The following is a 25,509-nucleotide window of genomic DNA, read 5'->3' as shown; positions in this document are numbered from 1 at the left end:
CTGTATAACTCTTTGTGTGTGTCTTGAAAGACAATGTGCATGTGTGTATAACTTGTGTGTGCCTCGAAAGACACCTGTGCGTTTGTGTGGAACTGTTTGTGCCTTGAAAGGCACACACATGTATGCATGTATAACTATTTGTATGTGTCATGAAAGACACAAACGTGTATGTATGTATGTATGCATGCAGAGACCAAACTTTCAAAGTTATGCTATCTTCTTTATCAAATTTCATATACAAGTCCACCCCCACCTTTTTATGTTCTATTTCAAGCAGCAAACAAAACATCTATTTCTCAAAACTATGAATTTCGAATTACACATAATACCAATGTATTTTAGTTACATAAGAACAATTGTTGCCTTCATGGACAAATGTCCTTGTTTGACACTCCTAGATATTTGTTTGGTCTGGTCTTTTCTCTGTTTCTGATACTCTGTTACAACTGTTTTATTTGTTTTATATCCATTGGAAAAAATAAACAAACTTATCAGCTTATCTCTCACAACTTTAAGTCATGTCTGGAATGCCTAAAGCATTAAAGCCAAGTTTGACTTGTTTGACATCAGTTTTTAACCTGTAAATCTCTTTAAAATTCTGGGTCTGGGGTATTTTAGGGAATGTATTTTGCGTTATCTCACCCCTGAGAAGTGACATAAGAGATTGTGATTGCCTCATCTCCGTGCTTGACTCTTGGGCATAGCAAGAGGGAAGTGGGTGAATCCTCAGTGAAATAATAGCCAAATCCAGAGATCTGACAGTTTTTGGGAAGTGTGTATGTGTTGGGTGGTGGTATGCCTGGCCTAGACTCTCCTTGCTGTGGGAACGGGTAGGCTTTAGATCCTGTTGATATGAAGCTTCTCTCCATGTGTTACCATGAAGAGTGAGGTCTGCATTATCAGCTGCCCTTAGAAGAGCAGTTAATGCTCAATCTGCTGGAGCTTTTGAACTCCGGTTGTGTACTTCTGGTATCATCTCCTGGCTGGCTTTAATTATTTGATTGGTATTGTTTTTATTGAATCTGTTGTTTGAATTTAGCCCCTATGCTACCTTGGATTGAAAGGTGGCTTACAAATACTCGTTATTGTTTCTTTCTGTCCATTAGAGGTACGAGGTACATAACATGACTTGAAGTTTGTGTTTGCATTATGACTGCACTCATGCAAACAATGAGGGGACATATTGGGGCCTATAGTTGATGCACATCTGAGTTTGCGGAGGGAAGGTAGAGAAAAAGTTGGTGAAACACCCTTTTGGCTGGTGATCCAGAATACCTATCCCAGTCCTTGCCATTTGGGAACAGAAAAGAAAAATATTTGATATTTATTGGGTAAAAATTAAGTTGTTTATTTCACTTATAGGACATATTTACATATTCAACAAAATCCCAATTATTTACTCTCTCCTGCCTAAGACAAGGGTAGACAACCTGTTGACTTTCAGATGTTGTTGGCTTACAACAGCTATTATAAGTTCGTAAACCGAGGTACCACTGTACATCCACTTCGGTAGTTTTGCCTTAATACTCCTGCATCCCCAGTAATATGTGAATACTCCTAAGTTTTATGGTGATGAGATTCAAGCTGAATGTGTTTTACCTGTGTGGACACAATGTTTTCCTAACTGTTCTTATATTTAACCTTATATTTAACCATACATATATATACATATATACATACACACACACACCTTATATTTAAGAGAGGAGGGAATCAAGCACAGTTTATTTGAGCAAAGGTTATTCATGCACCTTGATTCTTCCTTTGATTAGGAAGGATATTGCACAACTCACAAGTGGTGAGGTGGAAACTAAATTTATATCCATTCTTGTTAAGTGGGAAATAAATGGCAAAGACCAAAAGCAGCACTGAAAATATTGATTATTGCTGTTAACTTTGCCTGCTTTCTTGTTTGTTAAGTGCAAGAAAAAATATTGCTGATTTAGATGCTCAAGGAAATTTAATTGCTTGTGCATGACCTTCCATTTTGGATATGACAAATAATCCCTGTTTCCTTTACACATGTGCTACTTCAGTGCTAGGATATTTTTCTTGGGTGATAAATGAACAAATTACTTTTGAGCTGTGAGTGGGAGGAATTGGATGAGCATCCCCTGTGTCCTCCCTAACCCTTGGCAATGGCTTAGGGATGCTTCATTGTTTAAACACACTGGGTTGTACTTGCAATGTATGTGCATTTAAGCAATGTGATTTCAAGTTTATGCACCTGGCTAAAAAAAGCAAGGTGGGTGGTAGGCTGGGAGGAAAACATACGCAATCTCACTAGAAATTGCACTTGCATTTGGAGGTGCAGTCAGAGTGTGTGTGTGACCTTAGGAGAGTATTACACGCCATTTTCCAGTTTTAAAATGGTTGTTTTGACTACATGCGATTGTGGTTTTATGCGTTGTCGTCGGAACATAGCCCAAACAAAAGATGTGAGTTGACTATCTGACTTACCATATTTTCTCGAGTGTAATGCGCCATTGAATCTAACACGCACCTTAATTTTCAGAACCTTGAAACCAAAGAAAGTATTTGCTGGTGAAAGTAAATGTGCCATCAAATCTAATGCATACCTTAATTTTCGCAACATAATTTGGCCAAAAAAGGTGAGCATTAGATTTGAGTGAATGTGGTAGTGATACTCAGGAAAGACCCATTGAGATGAATGGTATTAAGGTAGTTATGAATACGACTTGCTTGGATACAGCCCATTCTGACTTTCATATTCCTATATATCAATGTGCATGAATAAATAGTAGTATGAGGATATTAATGGAGGGCAATTCATTTCTGATTCCCCCCCCCCCCAGCAGAGTCTGGCAGAGCTAGAAGTTCTTTGTAAGCAGCTCTACGAGGGGACAGACTTAGCACAGCGAATACAAGCAGAAAAGGTGCTATTGGAGCTTATTAATAGTCCTGAATGTCTTAGCCAATGCCAGCTTTTACTGGAACAAGGAACAGTAAGTGCTTCAAACTTTATTATCTAAATACACATTCATTAAATACCCATCCTTTCTCTGCTTTTCATAAACAGTAGTGTGAGATTTGAAAGTAATGATAATGAACTTTTGTAGATTAAAAGGAGATTCCCTCCACCCCCAAAGAAAATAAGTTGGCTGCAACGTAATCATTGGAGGTGCTTTTTCTTCTGATTGTTTTGCTTGTTTTGATATCTCATTTTCAAATGATCCACACCCATTATGGATAAGGCTTGTACAAGCATTAATACTTTAGAAGAACATAACAAATATGTCATATTTATGCATAAGTTAGGAGTTAATCAGACTTACCATTCCACTTGATAATGGCTTAGTTTACACAAATGAAATATTAGCTCCCTTGGGTAAAACGGTGAAATCATTTTAGACTCTCCAAGTATATCAGTCTAAAGTTATGATCTGGCAGATTAATCTTTTCCTGCTTATGGACAGAAAAGAGTCCCCTTAACTTAACTCTATAGTTCAGACCATATATTTTGGATCATCCCCTTCACCTTCAGCATGAAGTGGAGGCAGAAAGGGTCACATTTATGCAGTACTAGCTGTACCTGGCCACGTGTTGGTGTGGCTCAGTCATGGGCCCCCTCCACTCAGCGTCCCTGTTCCCCACCCCAGCCGCACACCCCTGTCTCTGGTCCTCCCGCCGCGTGACGTCATCTTCCTTCTGCGTGAAGGCACTCGCCACCCCGACACATTCCTCCTCCCCAAAGGCAAGGCCCACCTCCACTCAGCGCCCCCGTTCCTCACCCCAGCCCAGTACCACACCCTGGACGGCCAGACACCTCTCTGTGGTCCCTCCAGCTCTCTCTGCTCATCTCTGGTCATCTTCCTCCCGTGTGATGGCACCCGTCAACCCAACCCCTCTCTCTCTCCCACCCACAGACCCCATGTGCATATTGGGCCTGGCCTGCTCCCCTGGCTGTGCTATGCTGGGCATTGCCATGCTTTTGTTATGTCACAGATAGTCTGCAGCCAATGGCAGCAGCTGAGGCATCCTCAGTTGTGCTGCTTTTCTAGAAAACATGTTCTAACTTCTCACAGGTGTGACATCTGTGTACGCAAAGTGCATGCAAACACTTGCATATTCGCATGTGACGTGTCCAAATTTCAACGCAATTGGTCCAGCGGTTTTGGAGAAAAGTGGAAACACACAAACATGGCATTTTTACATACACACACACACATTTATATATATATATAGATGAAGTCTGCAGTAGGGTCGTTTGGACTAAATGTCCTTCAGCCACAGGCAACTTGGTCAGTGATGAGGGATGGTGGGAATTGTAGCCCAAACCATCTGGCGGGTACTGGGTTGTTGTTGGCAGCCATTTGTTTTGAGAGACAATGGAGTGCGCCTCTAGGGGTGAAGTCACATTGCTGTGTTAGCAGCACTGAAGTGACCTCCCTGGGGTTCAAGCCTGGGCAATGTGTATGGAGGTCCTGGGCCACCCAGATGACAAACCCCTCTCTCGGCCTCGCTGATGTTGCTTTAGTTGTTCTAAGAGAGCCGTGATTTAAAAGGAGGGACTGTAGGGTCTATGAAGGTCTGACTGTGTATATTTTACAGGTATATCCTTGAAAATAATACAATAGCTGTTAGATAAATACAGTATGTGTCTTAATCCCATGTGCTTGCATAGTAAATCTCAGGACTGAGCTGTAAATTGTATCAAAATGCACACATCCAAGTAAATAGAGCAAATTTGTGACAGCAAGGTTTTAGGAGATGTATTTCTTGTTACAAGATTATATTTCTGGATGCTATCTAAGGATTTTTTTTAAATAAATAGTTATTACTGCCACCTGAATTGTATGCATTTTTCTCTAGACCTCTTATGCGCAACTGTTAGCAGCAACATGCCTCTCAAAACTTGTGTGCAAAACACCTCCTTTACCTGTTCAGCAAAGGATGGACATCAGTAAGTATTGTTTATTCCTTTCAGTATTACAGTAGGTTTTTTTTAATGATATAAATTTCAAATTGCCCTAGTAGTTAGTCAAAAAGTTTAAGATTGCCAGTCAGAATGATTTTAGGTGTTCTTCATTTATAGCTGCTATATACTTTATCAGGGACCCAGGTGGCGCTGTGGGTTAAACCACAGGGTCTAGGGCTTGCTGATCAGAAGGTCGGCGGTTCGAATCCCTGCAACGGGGTGAGCTCCTGTTGCTCGGTCCCAGCTCCTGCCCACCTAGCGGTTCGAAATCAGCTACATACTGAACTGTGTAGCAGCTCCATCAAAACCAGCCCATTTTGTGACTGAGGCTCTTGTTTAAGTCTAAGCTTAAGTCTCCTTGTTTTAGGAACCTACGTATGTGGGGTTAACATCAAATATTTGCTTAGCTCCTTAGGCTTCAATAATAAAGAGTTTTGCTACTAGTACTTACCCGTAGTTCTAGTCCAGGGACTTAACATTTAAGGGAGACAAAGCCATACTTGGATCCTTATTCTGAGGTGTGCTGTCATGAGCATGTTGCCTACTTGTATCAATGATGGTAGAGAGCTGATTAAAACAAACAGAACACCTGGAGCTGATATGGTTGCTCAACTAATTTCTTGTTTAATACAGAGACTTTTCAGACTCTCATCTTCACAGATTCTGAAATAATATCTCCAAGTAAGCCTGGCACTAAGCAGTTTAGGGCTCATTGATAGGCAAGAGGCTTTAGAATAAATGGGGGAAAGTGAATACTTGTAATGGGGAAAGAAAAGATTTATTTATAGAATGTGGTAACGGATCAGAATATGAAATAAGCCTTCTAAGAAATTCAAAAGCAAAGTAACACCCTGACATAGCTAATCAAACCAAACTAACCAAAATAATGGGGCACATAGTGACTGATTCCAGTTGGCAGCTGGAAGCTCACAGGGTATGGCATACACAAGTTTCCTGTAGGGTCTTCTCTCCCAGGAAACACCAAACTGTTGTGGAATCTGTAGAGAACTAAAAGTGAGTCTGGTTAGCTGTTCTCATGACCTTGGTAGTTCTGTTGAGCTATAGCAGAAGTAGCCAATGTGCTGTTCTGTAACACCCATTGGCCCCGTCCAGTATAGCCAATGATTTGGGGTGATGGAATCAGTAATCCCAACAGAGACAAGCAGGCACTGTTTTGGCTATCCCTGAGCTTTGGTTTTGGCATGGACAGCATGGAAGCACTATGCTTAAGAACAGCACTGGACATTTTTCTTGTACATTCAGCTGACATGTTCAGCCTTCTCCAAAAATACTATTTTTTGAGTTATTGTACTTTAATAATAGCACTAAAATACCTGCACTTGCATTTGAAGCATTTAATTAGGAATATTACTATACAATTTTCAAGATCTGGCCTTCTGGAGACATAATCCGTGTATTTCACAATAACAACATAACTTAGAAAAGCTTGATGTATTGAACATAAAATAATAATTTTGATTTAATTTTTGGTATTTCGGTACAGGAAACTACATATTAAACTATGTTGCATCTCGACCAAAACTGGCCCTTTTTGTGATCCAAGCTCTTGTTCAAGTAATTGCTAAGATCACAAAGTTGGGTTGGTTTGATGTTCAGAAAGACCAGCTCATCTTTAGAGACATTATTGCTGACGTTAAAAAGTTTTTGCAGGTAAGAGAAAGTGAACATGACTGCTTGTTAAGAACATTTCTGTATTAAATATAGTAGTCGCATATTTTAAATACCGTATGATCCTAAGGGGGGGACACAGAATGGAAAAAGTAGTTCAGTCAGCTGCAAATTGTACAATTAAGAACTGCCTGAAATATAAAAGAGCAGACTTAAGGCGGAGACTATTTATGACTTAGTCATGAGAACTGTTCTGTAGAAAGTGATGCAACTGGATGAAAAATTGATGTGAAAATGTAGCATTGAAAAAGACCTCTTGCTAGTGTAATGTTGCATTGGCACTAAGAAGATGTATGGGGCTGGTGGGGAAGTGAGGCTAGAAACAGCTGGTTACATCTCCTTCCAATAATTTCTGCTCTGTACTGGTACTTTCCTCCATGTCAGTCCAGCAGTGCCAGGGGTTGCTGCTGAATGGAGCTAGCTTCTAGTGCTGAATAAAAACAATGATGTGTCATTTGCACCAGAGTTTCCTTTGCCTGTTAATAGTAGGGGCATCATATGTAGAGACTCTGATGAATGAGAAGGCTTTTATATATACAGGAATTCCACATGCATATGAAACCGCAACCAGATTTGGGAAGCTAAAGCTAACCCAAGTAGATAAGTAGATATTTATATTAAATATTCTGCTTTGTGTTATTCGACTCCAGATCCCATCATTCCTGACCTTTGGCCATGCTGGCTGGGGCTGATGGGAGTTGGAGTCGTCCAACAACATCTGGAGGGCCACCCCTCCCCCACCCCTGCCAGAAACTCAAACCTTCAAGAAATAACAAGTTAAGGCAGGCTTCCTCAACCTCGGCCCTCCAGATGTTTTTGGCCTACAACTCCCATGAGCCCTAGCTAGCAGGACCAGTGGTCAGGGATGGTGGGAATTGTAGTCTCAAAACATCTGGAGGGCCAAGGTTGAGTTAAGGTAATGTCCAAGTTCTGGAAATGCGTATTTAAGGTTTCCCCTACTAGTGGGTGGTGCTTACCTTGAGAACTAAATGGTAATTTATACCCAGGACTGTGTGTTGATTCTCTTCTTGTGATTCTTATGGCCAAGTTTTTCATCATGCTCCTGTCTTCTCACCTGTTCAGTTCAATAGTTTAAAGAATTAAAATAGAAAAGGCACTTCATTTGTTTCAAATTATGTAAGGCAAGGGGAGTTAATAGAGGAAGGCAGTTTCCAAGGGGGTTATTTTTCTGTGTGGGGAAATAAGTTCCCTTAACTTGGAATGAGAAATGTATTTATATCATCAAAGCTTACCTAGCCTAGGTGGAAGTAGAGTTGTCATGGAATTTTTACGAATTCATTTGAAAGTAAATAGTAGCTGCAAACTGAATATGTATTCAAACCAAAGTGGTGGATTGAGTGTTTTCCCTCCTGGTAAATCTTTGATGCTTGCCAACCACAACTCCTTTTGTCAGATAAAATCTCTGGCACGGAGTGGGAGTGGTGAAGGAGATAAGGAATTATTTGGCAAAGCAAACTCATGATTGTGAGACTTAGGATTTATTGGTGCTCAAAAAGTGTTTGATATACTTTTATCTGAGTAATCCTTCCCAGAGCGTGGTAAGAGGGAGTAGTATTATCCCGATACGGGAAAAGGACTGACTGTAAGAGTTGTTTGTCTTAGGCTACCCAATGTGTTAATGGCTAAATGAGATTTAAACTGATCCTGGCTTCACAAATATAAAACCATCTGCTGTTAAATGTCATTATATTCTCTCTCTATGTTTGCATGAGGGGGAAAAGCTGATAATATGTTACAATTAATGCACTTTAAAATCATTAGGAAAGTGTGATAAAAATGGCCTTGTGTTCATTAACAACAAATATGGGAAGAATACTGCGGCTGTTTTGCAGTTATTTTTATTAATGTAATTTGATTTTACATTTATTATTAAAATGTTTGAAGTGTGAATCTGCTGGTAGTTAATTCATTAATAATAGAGATTCAAACTCAAAATTTTGCTTCTTGGGAGACTTCCTTCACTGAATTATTTTCCTTTGGGAGACAAAATGAAACCATATTTCTAATTCCAGCTGAACTTACCATTTAAAATAGAGATGTTGATCAGCAATAAATATTAAGTCTTGGGCACAAGCATTTGGATTGCCATTAAATAGGGAAAAACAGGGAGGGGGAGTCCAGTTTAAATTTGTAAATATATCTGTCTTGCCTAGTATAGCAGTACGTTTGCCAGCCATTCCTGGAGTTTGGCTGTGTGGGGCTATGGAATGGTTTGTTCTGATTGCCTAAGACATTGAGCCAAGGCCAATTTGAGTAGATGGCACTTAACTGGGTTAGCAAGACTAATAGTCTGAACTAATATAAGGCAACTTCATGTGCTTGTGATAGCAGAGAAACTCTCTCTTCCCTGATACAGGGATTCAGGTGTCAGTACTTGTGGGTACTGCTTTCTGAAGGGGCCGCGAGAATGCATGGGGACCTACTTGATGACGTTTGTGCTGGCTGGGGCAGCATGTGAGTGGTATCATTCTCAAGGGGGGCACTTGTAGTTTTCCAAAACAGGGGCAAGAACCCTGGTTATTCAGGGGCAAGAACCTTCCTCTCGGTTGGAAATGCTGCTTGCCTAGAAGTGGTTTCCTTCAGACTGATGGTACTTATGCTTTCTTAGAGGTGTGTTGTCAAAGGGGGCAGTATCCAGTTAGCCACTGTAAGCACCAGTCTGTGTTGATGAAGGCCAGCCAGCTTTTTCATGCGCTGTTCAATCTGTGGTGCTGAAGTTGTTTTATGTGATTTGGAAGAAGACATTCTGAAATACCTTAAAGAATGCCCCCCCTTTATATTTCTATTATATTTAGGAACTGGAAAAGTAATCGCTTAGGAGGAAAATAATGGAAACCGGAATTTATTTGTTATGATAATATGGAGAAAAATGGCCAGATTCGTCTAAACTCAGTGTTTCCCAAACTTGGGTCTCCAGCTGTTTTCAGACTATAATTCCCATCATCCCTGATGCTTGCTTGCTAGGGATGATGGGAGTTGTAGTCCAGAAACAGCTGAAGACCCAAGTTTGGGAAACATTGCTCTAGCAGAAGCTAGTGCAAGGTCTCTTGCTAGCTCAGTGGTCTTCCTCTTCTCCTCCCCCCATGTACCCTGGTGCTTCCCCCAAATCTGCTCTGCAGGGTTGGGAGAAATGTTTCAGCTGACAGAATGATCAGAAAAGCACAGTGCTTAATACCTCCCTGAGATTAAAAGGCACCTAAAACATTCATTTTGGAACATTAACACTTTTTTTTCCTATATGCTGTAGGGGACTGTGGACCACTGCATAATAGGAGTAATGATTCTTTCAGAACTGACTCAGGAAATGAATTTTGTAAGTGCACTTCTTTCCTCTTGAAATTCTTTTATGCTGTCAGAGAATGGTCAGAGTGTCTTATGGGGCTGAAAATTGGGAAGCTGCTGTACATTGTAAAAAGTAAAAAATTGCCTAAGAAAGGTTTTTAATAGAATGAAGCAGAGAAATGGGTTACAACAATGCCTACTGAGTGGAGGGAATGTGGCCCATCCAACAGTTGCTTGAATCAGTTATAATGCTCTGAAAAAAGCCAACGAAACCTAATGCCTCCCCCCAGCCATATCAAGTAATCACACTTCCTCATCTATGCAACATAGAAGTGCAGGCAAATGCACCCTGCGTATAGGAAATAGCTTAAGGGAGGAAAGATGCAGAAATGTTCTCTCACTTGTCCTGCAGCTTTTAATAATTCCATCTACCGGTACATCCTACTAAGGGCTGCAAAGACTTCATCACTTTGGAGGAAACCAAAGAGAAGATTGAAGGGAAGGAGAGCAGGGTTCTTGCTTCTTTTTATTTGCATTAGCTTGTCCAATAAGGTGACACTTTAAATCCAAGATGACACTTTAAAGCAGCATTTTATTCTCCCATGGATATTTTTACCCTTGAACCTTGCATGTGGTGTTTAGCATGACCAATTTTAGGTTTGATGATGGTCATCAGAAAAAGCTGTGCTACACAAATTGATCTGGTAGATGTACACTCTTAGCAAATATGTATTATCTGTTGCTGATGGTAATTTTTGCTATAGAGAAGCCTAGTAGATGGATGTTTCTCATGTGTGTGATGACCTCCACTAAAATGGTGAGGGAGTTAGGCTTAGCAATTTTTAAAGTAGTTCAACTTGCCCAATATGGGTTGGTGTGATGTGATTATAGAGATGCAGGAATTTAATAAGTGATTTAAGTCTTGCGAATGCATCCTAAGAATTTTTAGGAGTTCTGCTTTATCCTTATCCTACGTGGAATGATTATTCCATCTCTTCTGGTTTCATATCAATATGATCTTATGCACACTTGCTTTGAAGCAAGTTCAATTGAATCAGTGGGGCTTGACTCTAATGTATAGATTTGGACTGAGGTGTCACTGCTGGCTTTGCAAAGTAGCTTGGCTGCACTTATGAAGGAACTGTTCTCCATAATGTCTCAATATTCTAAACCAGGCATCCCCAAACTGCGGCCCTCCAGATGTTTTGGCCTACAACTCCCATGATCCCTAGCTAACAGGACCAGTAGTCAGGGATGATGGGAATTGTAGTCCAAAACATCTGGAGGGCCGAAGTTTGGGGATGCCTGTTCTAAACTAACTTGTTATTAGATATGTGAAGTTCTGGGAACTATATTTTATATTTGAGGATTGTAGGGTACAGATTCTGCATGTCTGGAGGACTAGTTTTCTGAATGACTTTCTCCACTTGAACTCTGCTCCTGTTCATTTTAGAGCACTCGCCCCACAGTAATTTCAGACCCACTTGTATTTTGCATGGATATTGAGTTCCAGACAGAAGTCATATTTATATATCTATTTCAAATTAGGCTTAACACAAGTAGAGGGAAACAAAACTAAGGACATGTGGGTATGGAGGATCATATGAATTAAATAATAGGTTGTAGACCTCATGTTGCGTAATAATTGTCTTGTAGCTCACATACAAGTAATATGTTTTATCAAGTCAAAATGAAGACACAATGATTCTGAAGTGTTTTTTAATTTTTATTTTAAGGTTGATTATTCTAGACCTTCATCAAAGCATCGTAAAATAGCTACCTCATTTCGTGATACTACTTTAAAAGACATTTTGATGCTGGCATGCTCGCTGTTGAAAGAGGTAGGCCTAAGCACAAGCTGTATTATAAAGATAGAATTTTCAGCAATGCAGAAATCTTTTGCCCACCATGGGGCTCAAACTCACTACCCTGAGATTAAGAGTCTCGTGGTCTACCAACTGAGCCATTTGTTTTTGAGCAAAATTAGTATGCCACCAGAACATTGTTTGCTGTTGAACAAGCAACAGAATAGAACATAGTAGAATAGAGATGAATTCACGATTGGAATCAGATGCAGAATATACATCTGTACCTGTCTAAGATAAGTCTAATTGGCTTATGAATTCAGCCTGAAACAGAACTCTTGCCAGTAAAGCTCACAGATGCTGGGTTTTAAACAAATAATACTTTTTGTTCCAGTGTAATTGAGAGAGTGGTACAGCTGATTGATACTGGCAGACATTTGTGGTGAAAACTGAACTTGGTGTACTTTAAACATATGAATAGACTTATTTCAGTGGGGATCTGTGAGAAGCCTTGGTGATGGATGGGTGGATGGATGGATGGATGCAGAACAGAGGGAGAGCGGGTCGTTTATTTCTCTCCCTGCTTGCCCCCATCAGGTCCATCTCTATGTTGTCTCCACTTAAATTTCTGAAGCATGGTGGTGGTTTATATTGCTACTTTGTTTTTTGATTAAACCAAGAGAAGCGATTCTTCCTCCTCCTCCTCAATTGAATTTATATACCACCCTATACCAGGGGGTCTCAGAATGGTCATTGTTGGATTGGTTACCATTGAATGTCAAGGCAAGCCACAGAGTTGAATTCAGTGCTGTGGTACTACAGTTGTTCCACCAGTGCAAAAATTTCAGCTTGCCAGACAGAATGATCTCCCCTCTCTTCACCCCACACGCTGTTCTGGGAATTCTTCAGATCCCCCAGAGCCCATTGGGGGAGGCAGGAGGGGACGTCCACTGGCTTCCACGAGTGTGTCTGTTTAGTTAAATCCAGCCCATAGTTCATATTTTACCATGAATGTGCACATAGCTCCCATGTAGCATTTCCCACAGTGAGAGCAGCAAACCAAGATCCTTGGCTTGCAGTGATAAATTATGCTGGCGATAATAGTTCATATTTGGCTTTGCGCAGTGCATAGTTAAACTGCAGTATTCCTTTCCATAAGATGACTACCAACTTGAGTTATTTTAAAAGCAGATTAGACATTTATGAAGGATAAGGATATAAATGGTAACTAGCCATGATTGCTATGTTCTGTGCCTCTGAATACCAGTGGCTAGGGAGCACAAATTTATTAATTTGTTTTTATTTATTAAACTTGCATACTGCCCTTCATTCATAGATCCCAGGGTGGTTCACAAATGGGGAGATCGTTGCTACATTCATATCCCACTTGTGGGCTTTCTGTAGGCTTTTGGATGCTGGACAGGATGGACCTTTGATCTGATCCAGCAAGGCTCTTCTCATCTTTATGGTGTGATCTGATGGTGATTTGTATGAGCCCCCCAAAACCCCCACAGCCCCTTGTTTGGACATATTGCTAGGAGAGGGATCATACTTTGTTGCTCTCAATAGGTGAGGAGGGAAGAAGCAGCTATCTGCGAGGTCGACTGATGTGTGAATGCGGCCAGTCACTGACATACACTTTTTTTCTTTTCTTTTTTGGTCTGGATTTAGATGTTGGCAAAACCATTAAATCTTCAGGATCAGCAACAACAAAATCTAGCAATGCACCTTTTGAAACTTGTCCTCAATTGTCTTAACTATGACTTCATTGGCAGTTCAGCGGATGAATCTGCAGATGATCTGTGCACTGTACAGATCCCAACAAACTGGAGATCAAGTAAGAGAATTATTTAGTGGTGATAACCTAACATTTTACGTGGTGCCCATGACTATACACATTTGAAGCTGAATATCTGTTTTGCATCTAAAGGCATTGTATCTTATGGAAGTATTTTTGATCATGATATTACTTGCAAAAAATAATTCTGTGGGTTTGGAGAGGAACTGTCATGACACAAGTTCCCCTATTTCGCAGCTCACAACCATTTGCAGTCCCACATCTTAATTCCCTGAACTTGGACCGTAGTCCTGGGTAGAATTAAACTCTTTGCATGTGAAGTGTGAGCCATGCAGTCAATATGTAATGTAAGGGACCTTGGTTTATATTTGTCATACGTGATGCTTCAGGGTGGTTGGTATCCAATGAAATAATGTTGTACTAATTTTGTTTCTCTTCCCCTGCTAGCCTCTGAAGTGTTAGTATTAATATTAATAGAAAACAATTTGGGTCATGAGACAAAAACTTGGTTTTCAGGGATACGCTAAAACCTGACATGGGCTGTGAACAAGAACTTTATGTATACTCGCTCTTTCCTAAACATAACTCTGATAACCAATGAAACGGAACAGGGCTATGGTTTGGTTTACAGTGGTACCTTGGTTCTCAAACTTAATCCGTTCCAGGAGTCCCGAAACCTTTCGAAAACCAAGGTGCAGCTTCCGATTGGCTGCAAGAGCTTCCTGCACTCAAGCGGAAGCTGCGTCAGACATTTGGCTTGCGTAAAACATTCGCAAACTGGAACACTTACTGGTTTGCAGCATTTGGGAGCCGATTTGTTCAGGAGCCAAGCCATATTGTCCTGCTTCTCCTGTGCTTGACAGTCACAATGAGAGGCTGAGTCAAAAGAAGGAATACTGAAATAGCAAGAGTAGAATTTAGTGCTGATCTTAAGCAGTGGCAGGTTCACATCCTTTTTATTCCCCTTTCCTCTGTGGTGGTTTTGTCAAGGGTTTTTTTTTGTGGGGAGGAGGGGAGGAGAGTATGCAAACAGATGAAAGTGTGTTGCAGCACAGCTTCCTATTTGGAACCCTTTCAGAGTTCGGCACAATGTTTCTTGCCCCAGCCTTAATTGGCTTTGTGACATCATCTTGCAGCTGTATCTTGATTGGCTCCATGGCATTGTGATGTAAACCTGATCAAACATTGTCCCTAGTTGGCTGGGATCTTAGTTCAGCAGCAAGGTTAAGGGGACAAAAACATGGACTGAAGCGGCACTTGACAGTGGTTAACATTATCAGTGAACAGGTATAAAATATTGGAAGGGAGCTTGGAAAACTCTTGAAGTAGAGACCATTTAGAAAAAAGAAAACTGGGTTGTGCAGTTACAGTAAACCTGCAACTTACACGGGGGTTACATTCCAGGGATCGTGCCAAAACCATGTGTAGTCAGAACCCATTGGGTTCAATAGTGGGTGGGATTGTCAAGGTCATTTTTCCTGTAATCCTGCCTCCTTTTATTTTTTTTTAAAAGAGGAGTAGAGTGGAACTTGTGAAAGTTATTTTCTTTGTAACGCAGGGATTTGTCCATTTCATAATTTTACCTTTCCCTTCTCAGTTTTCCTGGAGCCAGAAACCTTGGATCTCTTTTTTGATCTGTATCATTCCCTCCCATCAATGCTGTCTCAGTTAGTAAGTATGTTTTTCCAATAGTAAATGAAAGTGATTTCTCAGAAGCTGTTCGGACATCAGTACATGTTTAATGAATATGTCATACCAGAATTGCCCCTTGTATCGCCTTAGATTTCGCTCCTGTTTGTATGCTCCAAAGGGGTCTCTGCAGTACAGTTTAGAAGAGGGGGAGCACACACAATTGCAATTGGAAGCAACAGGACTTTTCTGCTAATCAGTCAGCAGCAAACCAACAGTATATTTATAAATGTAGCTACAACTGCAGCCTCTCCCACAGTCCACAGCAAATGCTCAGCCCAACATCAATTATGTACAGTGGTACCTCGGGTTATAAACACTTTAGGTTACAAACGCTTCAGGTTACAAACTCCACTAACCCAGAAATAGTACCTCGGGTTAAGAACTTTGCTTCAGGATGAGAACAGAAATCGTGCTCCGGCGGCAGCAGGAGGCCTCATTAGCTAAAGTGGTGCTTCAGGTTAAGAACGGACCTCCGGAACGAATTAAGTTCTTAACCAGAGCTACCACTGTATTTGCCCACAAACAGTAAAAACGTGCAGAAAGCACATGCCTTGCTTAAATGTGTGGGTTTATTTTGGCCTTGCATTTCCCAGTGCAATTCCACGGGCATCTCTGTCCTTAGATGTTGCAGTAACACTCTCTGTTTATTTATTAAATTTGTGTACTGCCCTTCATCCGAAGATCTCGGGGCTGCTCACTCTTCTGCGTGTGCTTTGCACAAACTAGTATTCAGAGCGCTAACGTCTCTGATGCTGGAGTTATTAAATAGCCATCATGACTATTAGCCGCAATTTGGTCTAACCCCCTTTTAAAGCTGATGTCGTGGCTGTTGTTGCATCCTGTGGAAGTGAATAGGTTGACTGTGCCCTGTGTCTGCCCTGAGGTTTCCGTCAGCTTCTTTCAGTGACCCCGGATTCTAGTAGCCTGTGAGAGAGGAAGAAAAATCTCTCCCTCCAAATAATGCATAATTTTAGATGTCTCTCTATAAATAGCCTCAAATATTAACTTCTGTCATACAGGAGTTGCTCCAGGGATAACCCCCAAATTGTGGAATGGTGGGTAGAATTCTAACAAAATGGGCCACTCTTCCATGCTTCCCCCACCATGCAGCCCTTTCCACTAAGTTTTGGCTTTGTATTGCCAGAGTTGCTGTGACTCTCTTACATTGTCACAATGGAGCATGAGTGACTGTGCTCTTCTGGTTAGCTGTGCAATCACAGCACATGCCCTTGCAACAGGGCACAGTATCAACACCATGTTGCCTGGCTAGTGTTCTGTTAGGATATGATCATAACCAGAAGCCAGTAACTACCTGAATTGTGTCCATTGTAGAGATGGTGTCCCTACAGATATGTGTATTTGAATCAGTTTATTTAGCATTGTTTTTAATGGCGCATGAACACTGATGACAGCTTTCTGTGTTTTAAATATAGACTGTGTTTGACTACTGTAGCTGTTGGCCCACCGTGAATTTATAGACTTTTCTAAGCTAGAAGAAACTTGACTGGTATAAGCAGTAAGGTGTTTGATGCTTCTGGTATCCGTTAGTCCAAAAAGGAATGGTTGTATCTTGCTAATGAATAAAATGATTAAATCCTTGTTTTCTTTCTAGGCACTTTCTTGTTTAGTTCAGTTTGCTTCTACAAGGAGATCCTTATTTAGCAACCCAGAACGGGCCAAATATCTTGGTAACCTGATCAAAGGAGTAAAAAGAATACTTGAAAATCCTCAGGTATACATTTGTCAGTTTTCTCCTCAGTTCTGAGTATACGATGTCCACTTTTTAAAACATGTCTTGCTGCTAATTTAAATTGTGGCGGAATGTTTATTTTTCTGAATATGCCTCTTGTAACACAGCTTTCAGTACCCGTCTTAATCTTTCAGGATCCTCTTCAGGACATGCAGAACATTCTGGAATGGCCCACCCTGTGCAAAATAATTTAGTATATATTTTCAAAGCATGCATTGGTGACATTAGACGATTGCTTTACTAACTACAATCTTCTGTGTTTGTGTGCAATTTAGGGTTTATCGGATCCTGGTAACTATCATGAATTCTGTCGATTTTTGGCTCGACTGAAGACTAATTATCAACTGGGAGAATTAGTAGTTGTGAAAGATTACCCAGAAGTTATTAGATTGATAGCCAGTTTCACTATTACTAGTTTACAGGTAAGACAATGGTAGAACTGTTCTGTGATCTACTTAATAAAAAGGAGGATTTTTTAAAAGTGCACACCTTGCATGATGATGAACTCATTAAAACTGATGCTTTACATGTTCCAATAGCCTTACTCTGTGAGAGCATCAGCTTTGGGGAGCATATCTTTTTGCAGTTTTACATAACATCTCGGGGCTTTGGTTCTAACTGAGGCACGAACAGAAATAGTAAATAACGGTAATAGTACAGATTACAATGTTTGTAATTGCTCACATTGGGCTAAAACATACTTTAATGAAAATCTCATTTTGCTTCTTCGTAGCATTGGGAATTTGCACCAAACAGCGTTCATTATTTGCTAACCCTTTGGCAGAGAATGGTTGCCTCGGTGCCTTTTGTGAAATCATCAGAACCCCATCTCTTGGATACATATGCACCTGAGATCACAAAGGCATATATTACTTCTAGATTGGAATCTGTCCCCATGGTTATAAGGTAACAACATGAAGTAGTCTTCTCCACGAGTATTGCTGTACTGTTTCCAATTTGATAGCATACTTGTTTTTGTCAAGTATATTCTTCTTGTGTTATGATAACAGTATTGATTGATTGATTATACAAAATTGTGAGGGTAAAAGTGCTCCTGAATTCAACTTGGTCCAGTCAAAGATTGGGTTATTTCCTATGTTGGATGCCTAAGATAATAGGTCATCGTAGCTCTATAATCTTTCAATTTTGGGCTTTGGAGTGTATGTTTTGAAGGAGCTCTCCTGAGAAGCTTTTTTCAGCTTGTAGATAATACATAAGACAAAATGCTTACATTCATACACAATGCATTTTACATTGCCCAGAATGACTTTCCTATTTGTATGTATTCTAGAGATGGCTTGGATGATCCCTTGGATGATACAGCCACAGTTTTTCAGCAGCTGGAGCAACTGTGTACAGTTAGCAGATGTGAATATGAAAAGACTTGTGCTCTTCTTGTACAGCTATTTGACCAAAATGCACAAAGCTATCAGAAGCTGTTGCAGTCTTCTAGTAGAAATCCCTTGGCGATCTCAATTCAGGAAGGTTAGTATTCATGTTGTCTGAAAGTTTGCTTGTCTGGTACATTTGCCTTCACCTCCTGAACAACTCTGCTGGCACAGAAAGGAAAAATGCTATCAGAAAACACAAAGCAGGGCTGGCTAACCTGCCTTGTTGGACTCCAACTCTTGTTAGCCCCAGGCAGCATGGCAAGTCATTGGGAATGATGGGGACGTCCCACAACTTTCGGAGGGCTCCTGAGTAGCAGATTTTACCCTGCTGTTCAGCCAAAAAGACTTCTAGAGCAGTTTAAATAAGATCAATAAAAACAAATATTAAAGGCATGACACAAAAGAGTGGTTTTTTAAAAAGAGTAGGAAGAGGAAAATAAACTTGAGCACCAGTTCAGTTGCATTGTAGCTCTTACAATGAATGGATGGAATGGAAACAGTCCAGAGAGAGAGAGAGAGGAGCCAGTTGGACCTGGCCTTTCAAGAGAGCTGACTGAGTGCTCCTATTTCTCCTACCGATTTTTCTGCTGAGCCTGATGAAATGGCTTCTGCCAAGTGATAGATGAATGCGGGCAGGGAGGAACCTGATCACTGGGGTTTAATGTTTGCTGCTGCTGCTTTTCCTTTCTCTTAGTTGAGGGAATTTGTCAAAACTATTTTTGAAAGTTGAGGTGTATATAATCTGCTGGATTGCTGCTATCAGCATGCTTGCTGAGACACTCAAAGAATTAAAGTTTGGTGGGATGAAAATTACCCTTTTCAGAAGCTAGATCTTTTGGTCTGGGCTAGATATTATTATTGTTGGGTGTGCCTTGCAAGGCTTTCCAAGACAGAGGGCCTAATTATTATTATTATTATTATTATTATTATTATTATTATTATTATTATTTATTTATTTATACCCTGCCCATCTGGCTGGGTTTTCCCAGCCACTCTGGGCGGCTTCCAACAAAACATTAAAATACAATAATCTATTAAACATTAAAAGCTTCCCTAAACATGGCTGCCTTCAGATGTCTCCTAAAAGTCTGGTAGTTGTTTTTCTCTTTGACATCTGGTGGGAGGGCATTCCACAGGGCGGGTGCCACTACCAAGAAGGCCTCTGCCTGGTTCCCTGTAACTTGGCTTCTCGCAGTGAGGGAACCGCCAGAAGGCCCTCGGCACTGGACCTCTGTGTCCGGGCAGAACGATGGGGGTGGAGACGCTCCTTCAGGTATACTGGACCGAGGCCGCTTAGGGCTTTAAAGGTCAGCACCAACACTTTGAATTGCGCTCGGAAACTTACTGGGAGCCAATGTAGGTCTTTCAAGACAGGTGTTACATGGTCTTGGCGGCCACTCCCAGTCACCAGTCTAGCTGCCACATTGTGGATTAGTTGTAGTTTCCGGGTCACCTTCAAAAGTAGCCCCACGTAGAGCGCCGTAGGCTATAATTAAAGAAAGCAAGACATGTTATGTTGGTAATTGTGTGTCACTGGTCATTGTGCAGTTGTGTTTAAGCATACATAATTATATTTACTAAGTGGCCTTACATTGCCTACTGTCTCAGCCTTGGTACTTTCCTGCTCCATATGTAATATCAGAATAACAACTCTGACCTATTTTACAGGGTTGTTGTAAGCACTATGGATGTAATTTATGCAAATAGTTTTTAATACTCATGAAGCAATACAGGGATGCTAAGGATTATAAAGGAAGATGCATCTTTTGAAGATGATACTCAGTGGTATAAGAAAATTAATGACTCCATTAATATTTTTGTACCCCAAGTTGTGTGTACATATGATGAAAGTGGTTAGATGCTATTCTCAGAAAACCTCTGTAGGTCAAAGTGTTTGAATCTGCCCACCACCACCACCAAAGAAAACGTTGGCATTATTTTAAATTTGTATTTCTCTTTATATAATATTCAATATCTTTTCTGTGGACTAAATGTTTTCTGTTAGCACAGAACAATAAATGTTACCTCCTCTAGTTATGCACACTTTAATTTAGATGTTTAATGGTTTTTAATGTTACAAAATAAGTTAATATAATATTAAGACCTCATTTTATTATATTGTCTTGGTTTCTGTATCGATTGTGATGCAGTCGTGGTTTACTAAAACAATAATCCCCAAGAAATGGGTCATTAACAGTAGTTAACGATTACTTGTGATCTATGGTAATGACTGATTTCTTTGGGATTATTGCTGTTATAAAACATAATTACAGATTATTACAGCAATAATTATTTTGGTAAGGAAAAAAAATACTCTCCTTAAGCAGCTGGAAAAGCAGCAATACTGAATGTTTTGAATAGAGGAAGTAAGCATAGAGAATTGTGATGGAAAATGAATTCTATTTTCTGTGCATAGGGACTAACTCAAGATCATTAACAGAATACTCCATGCGCTGACGGGAGTACTTTAGAGTTTAATCTTAAATGTTGAGGAGGTTATCAATCCATTTAACGGTTTTCTGTGCTTCAGACTTGCCAATATTCCAGCTTTCAGACAGGGTGGTGCTGGCCTTAAAATTGTGAAATAGTACTTTAAAAATGCCGATTTTGTTTTTGCAATAAGTATTTGATTACAGAATCTGCATTACTGACAGCAACCAAGTGCATACCAAATGAGGAGCAGAACTTGGTCAGTTTATTTTAAAACAGTTATAGTCTCAATAGCTCGAAGTGATAACAAATCAAATCAAACCAACGGGGGGGGGGGGGGGGGTAGAAAAATGATCATGTTGTCACTCCTCACAATAGATCCCATAAAGAAGGGATGGTGTCTGCAGTGATCCCTATTAATAGCTCACCCTCCATCTTAATATTTTAGAGTGGGGAACAATAAAATTTTCTTTTTTTTAAAGCCACAATCCATTAACTGAACATGAGAACAGATAAAATTTCAGTTAGTCATAAAATTGCAGAGACATGCCTCAAATTCCAAAGTTGAACATTATTTATTTCTAATGGCTTGAGTAAACAGACATGTTTTAAGTTGGCACTAGGGTGAAAAGAGAGTAGGTGCCAACTAAATTTCAGCAGGGAGGACATTTCACAGCTGGGGTGTGGCCACCAAGAAGGCCTTCTCTTGCATCACTGCAGGACGATATAAGAAGAAGCTCTTTCAAGTATTTAAGTCCCAAATCATTCAGGGTATTATAAGTTCTCAACAGTATATGATGGCAGCCACTCCTTCAGAACTGGTGATATGTGGCTCTGGGTGGCTGATCAACTCAGTAACTTTGCTGCAACATTCTGCTGTTTCAGAATCTTTCTGAAAGACAGGCGTACGTGGAGCACATTGTAGTAATCTATATGAGAAGTTATTAGAGCATGAATTACTGTGGCCAAGCTGTCGCTGTTCAAGAATGTCTGTAGCTGGCAAACCAGATGAAGGTGGCAAAAGGCACTCCACATCACTGAAGACTCTTAAGCCAGTAAAGACAGCTAGATCTAGGAGTATTCCTGGTCCCCCTGTTATTTCAAAGGCAAAAAAGTGACCATTGGAATGACCTCTCGGATACTTGCCAGATGTTCAAGAAGGCCCCAAAGAATAGGGTCAAAAGCTGCAAAGAAGTCTTGCCAGCATGAGGAAAGGGGTATTCTTTTTGTTGATTTGCAGTGAAGATCACTTACTAGAGCTGTGAAGGCCTTTCCCCTCCCATAGTCAAGGTGGATGCCAACTTGAACAGAATCTAGGTCAGCAGTGTATTTTTGAAACCTGCTGAATTGGAACATTAGTCAGAATGTTGTCATAAAAATGGACATTATAGTACTTGAGATGACTGTATCAAAGTATGATTTATAACAGAAAGCAAAATTTGGTCTTAATTCTGGAATTACTTCCTCAGCTGTGTTATGATACATATCAGAAACTCGGTGAATGTTGATGTTTGCTAGCAGTTCTTAACATTTTAGAAGATTATAAGAATAGATTTCAAGGCTAACCAAGTGGTTTGGTATACTCCCAAGTTTCACCCGCATTTCCTTCTTCCTGGTAAAATGTGAGACACAATAGCATGTCCTACAATATATTTATGAATTTATTATAAGAATCATCAAGTGACTTCAAAGAATTAGACAGGATTCAACAATTTATCAATAAACATTAGCATTTACTAGAACAGCCTGCAATATGTTTGGATCAGATGCTGTATGAAGTTGTAATGTAAATGCTCTCTCCCTCCCTATCCCCATCCCTACCATGCTAGGATGCTTGGCATGGCTTGTATATCTTGTTGGAACTGTTGTAGGCGGAAGATTAACTTATACCAGTACTGATGAACATGATGCTATGGATGGTGAATTATCTTGTCGGTAAGTGTGCATCATTACCCTCAAACTTTTTTTTAAAAAAAGAAGGCATACTTTGTGAATGAAAATTGCTATGGGCAAAAGTCCTGTTTACCCCTCTGTGTTTTCAGATTTGATGAACAGAGAATGGCTTTCAAAACAGCATACAGTGGTACCTCTACTTACGAATAACTCTACTTACAAATTTTTCTACTTACGAATGGAGCTCCGTCCGCCATCTTGGATGCGGTTTAGATAGGATTTTTTCTACTTACGAATTTTTAGATAGGGTTGCTTCGACTTTTTTTCTCCCAATGCATTCCTATGGGATTCGACTTACAATTTTTTTCGACTTACAAATGTGTGTTCGGAACGCATTAAATTCGTAAGGAGAGGTACCACTGTATTGGCTTGGAATCTGAATTGGCATTACAGAACTGCTCATTTGACAGCATTGGATAACACCTCTGTCTTAAATCACAGTCACCTGACTGTCCCTGCAGATTGCATGCTGCTCGTTTTCAGTGTGGTAAACGAGTTGAATTTGTGGGCCTAGGTCCTCGGTGCTAAACTAAAACGAGCAGGTTCTTCTTTCATGGAAGGTAATCTGATCCTTCTGGACATTCTCTGTGTGGAAAACAAGATTAAGGAGAAAAGGGTTCTCCTAATTGGCAAGAGAAGCAACCGTTTGTTTGCCCTGTGTGTGTACTGTCCTACACAGAACACTTTACCAGCCTAGAGATCCTGGCTTAGAGGATCTTATTGTCAGGACAAGATATGAATCATAGGTCGAGCACAAACTGACTAGGTCTCAAAGAAGTGCATTGCCACCATGTGTAGAGAAAATCCTTGGTTGTCCACCTCTGCTCTAGCCATTGTTGACTTTATGTCCTTTGAACACAGGTATTCATTCATACGGGACCCAGGTGGCGCTGTGGTTAAACCACTGAGCCTAGGGCTTGCTGATCAGAAGGTCGGCGGTTCGAATCCCTGTGACGGGGTGAGCTCCCGTTGCTTGGTCCCAGCTCCTGCCAACCTAGCAGTTCGAAAGCACGTCAAAATGCAAGTAGATAAATAGGAACCGCTACAGCGGGAAGGTAAACGGCGTTTCCATGTGCTGCTCTGGTTTGCCAGAAGCGGCTTTGTCATGCTGGCCACATGACCTGGAAGCTATACGCCGGCTCCCTCGGCCAATAATGCGAGATGAGCGCGCAACCCCAGAGTCGGTCACGACTGGACCTAATGGTCAGGGGTCCCTTTACCTTTATTCATTCATACACACACTGTGTTTCACAGTGTGATACACACACACATCATCATACATATACAGTGGTACCTTGGTTTAAGAACAGCTTAGTTTATGAACAACTTGGATTAAGTACACTGCAAACCCGGAAGTAGGTGTTTTGGTTTGTGAACTTTGCCTTGGAATAAGAACATGTTTCGCTTCCTGTTCTGTGTGTTCCATTTGTAAATAGAATCCCCCGCTGCTATGGGAAAGCACACTTTGGTTTAAGAACGGACTTCTGGAACAGATTAGTTCGTAAATTAAGGTACCACTGTACATACATACAGGTACCATTCTATATATTGCCAGGATCCAGTGCCCCAAGCCCTGCCTAGGCATTGATTGATTAGCAGAGTAGTGGAACTTTGGCAATTGCGTGCATCCCCAAAAGACACCAGACGCAGGAAAAACCATTAGTAGAAAGTTTACTAAGGCATAAACAGTTCTTTGCCAGATCCCTGGCAAGGCACAGCTCAGGCCTTTGTCGAGCAAAATCCATTCCCAACATTAAGAAATTGCACCACATGAACATAAAATGCAAAAAAATGTGTGTGCTCTTTCACTTGATAGGCAGCCCTGCTCATTTTATTAGAAAAAAATGCAAAAAATAAAAGCAAGTCTGTAGAAGAATGAGAGAGAAAGAGAAAGACTGCTCACTGGGCAGCAGATACACACTCTTCCCAATGGCCTTGGCACTTCAGATGACACACATAGTTCGAAAACACCAGCTGCGTGCTCAGAGCAGAATGGAAAGTTATGGGCTCTCTAGAATGTTCTAATATCTACTGGGAGCTTCTGCACAATCACAAAACTTCTCTCTCTCTCTCTCTCTCTCTCTCTCTCTCTCTCTCTCTCTCTCTCTCTCTCTCTCTCTCTCTCTCTCACACACACACACACTTCCCCCACCAATCAATACATATTTTTAGATGTCTAGCAAACAAAACAATATTAAAAATGCAATATACAATAATTAAAATGAACAATAAGTGATAAAAGACAGCAAAGTATGTGCACACAGACAGCATAACACATTTTACAATCCAAACTGAATAAAAAAAGCATGGGTGAATAAGCCTGACACTGAAAATACCCTAGAGTGGACCCCATATGAGCTTCTCTGGGGAAGCAATTCTGCAGCTGTAGTCCTGAGGCCCCCTCCTTGGTATCACCTACTCCCTCTTAACTTGATGGAACCCCTGGAGGAGAGCCTTTGAAGAGGATCTTAAAATTTGGATAAGCTTGTACAGGAGGAGGTGATCTTTCAGCTAACATGGTCTCAAGCCATTTAAGGTTTTATTGGGTTAAAAAACAGCATTATAAATTGGGCCTGGAAACTGACTGGGAGTCAATGCAGTTAATAAAGCACTGGCATAATGCCTGGCCCCATTTAAAAGTTTTGTCTCCCTGTTTTGAAACAACTGCAGTTTCTGGATTGTTTTTAAAGGCAGCCCCATGTATAATGCTCTGTAATAGTCTTAGGTGGCAGGTTACCAAAGCCTGGATAATTGGATGA

At 40.6% G+C, this 25,509-nt stretch overlaps 1 protein-coding gene across 4 annotated transcripts in view; it reads left to right on the top strand.

Annotated features, from left to right (window-relative positions):
* The window catches only part of RANBP17 (RAN binding protein 17), a 160,567-nt gene that overhangs the window by 1,103 nt on the left and 133,955 nt on the right, over positions 1-25,509 (top strand). For 2 of the 4 annotated variants that reach the window (XM_035110143.2, XM_035110147.2), the window contains exons 2-13: positions 2,817-2,966; positions 4,834-4,924; positions 6,444-6,610; positions 9,897-9,962; positions 11,668-11,772; positions 13,408-13,573; positions 15,132-15,205; positions 16,839-16,958; positions 17,252-17,398; positions 17,710-17,882; positions 18,268-18,461; positions 22,627-22,732. In XM_035110143.2, coding sequence (XP_034966034.2) covers positions 2,817-2,966; positions 4,834-4,924; positions 6,444-6,610; positions 9,897-9,962; positions 11,668-11,772; positions 13,408-13,573; positions 15,132-15,205; positions 16,839-16,958; positions 17,252-17,398; positions 17,710-17,882; positions 18,268-18,461; positions 22,627-22,732 — 1,559 coding nt within the window. The remainder of the gene's footprint in view (positions 1-2,816; positions 2,967-4,833; positions 4,925-6,443; positions 6,611-9,896; positions 9,963-11,667; positions 11,773-13,407; positions 13,574-15,131; positions 15,206-16,838; positions 16,959-17,251; positions 17,399-17,709; positions 17,883-18,267; positions 18,462-22,626; positions 22,733-25,509) is intronic. The other 2 variants (XM_035110145.2, XM_035110144.2) reach the window with 2 other exon arrangements.

This window comes from Zootoca vivipara, chromosome 3, assembly GCF_963506605.1.
Source record: "Zootoca vivipara chromosome 3, rZooViv1.1, whole genome shotgun sequence".
Classification (NCBI taxonomy): domain Eukaryota; kingdom Metazoa; phylum Chordata; class Lepidosauria; order Squamata; family Lacertidae; genus Zootoca; species Zootoca vivipara.
The sequence above is the reverse complement of the archived record's forward strand: the minus strand, read 5'-3'. Positions and strand labels throughout refer to the sequence as shown.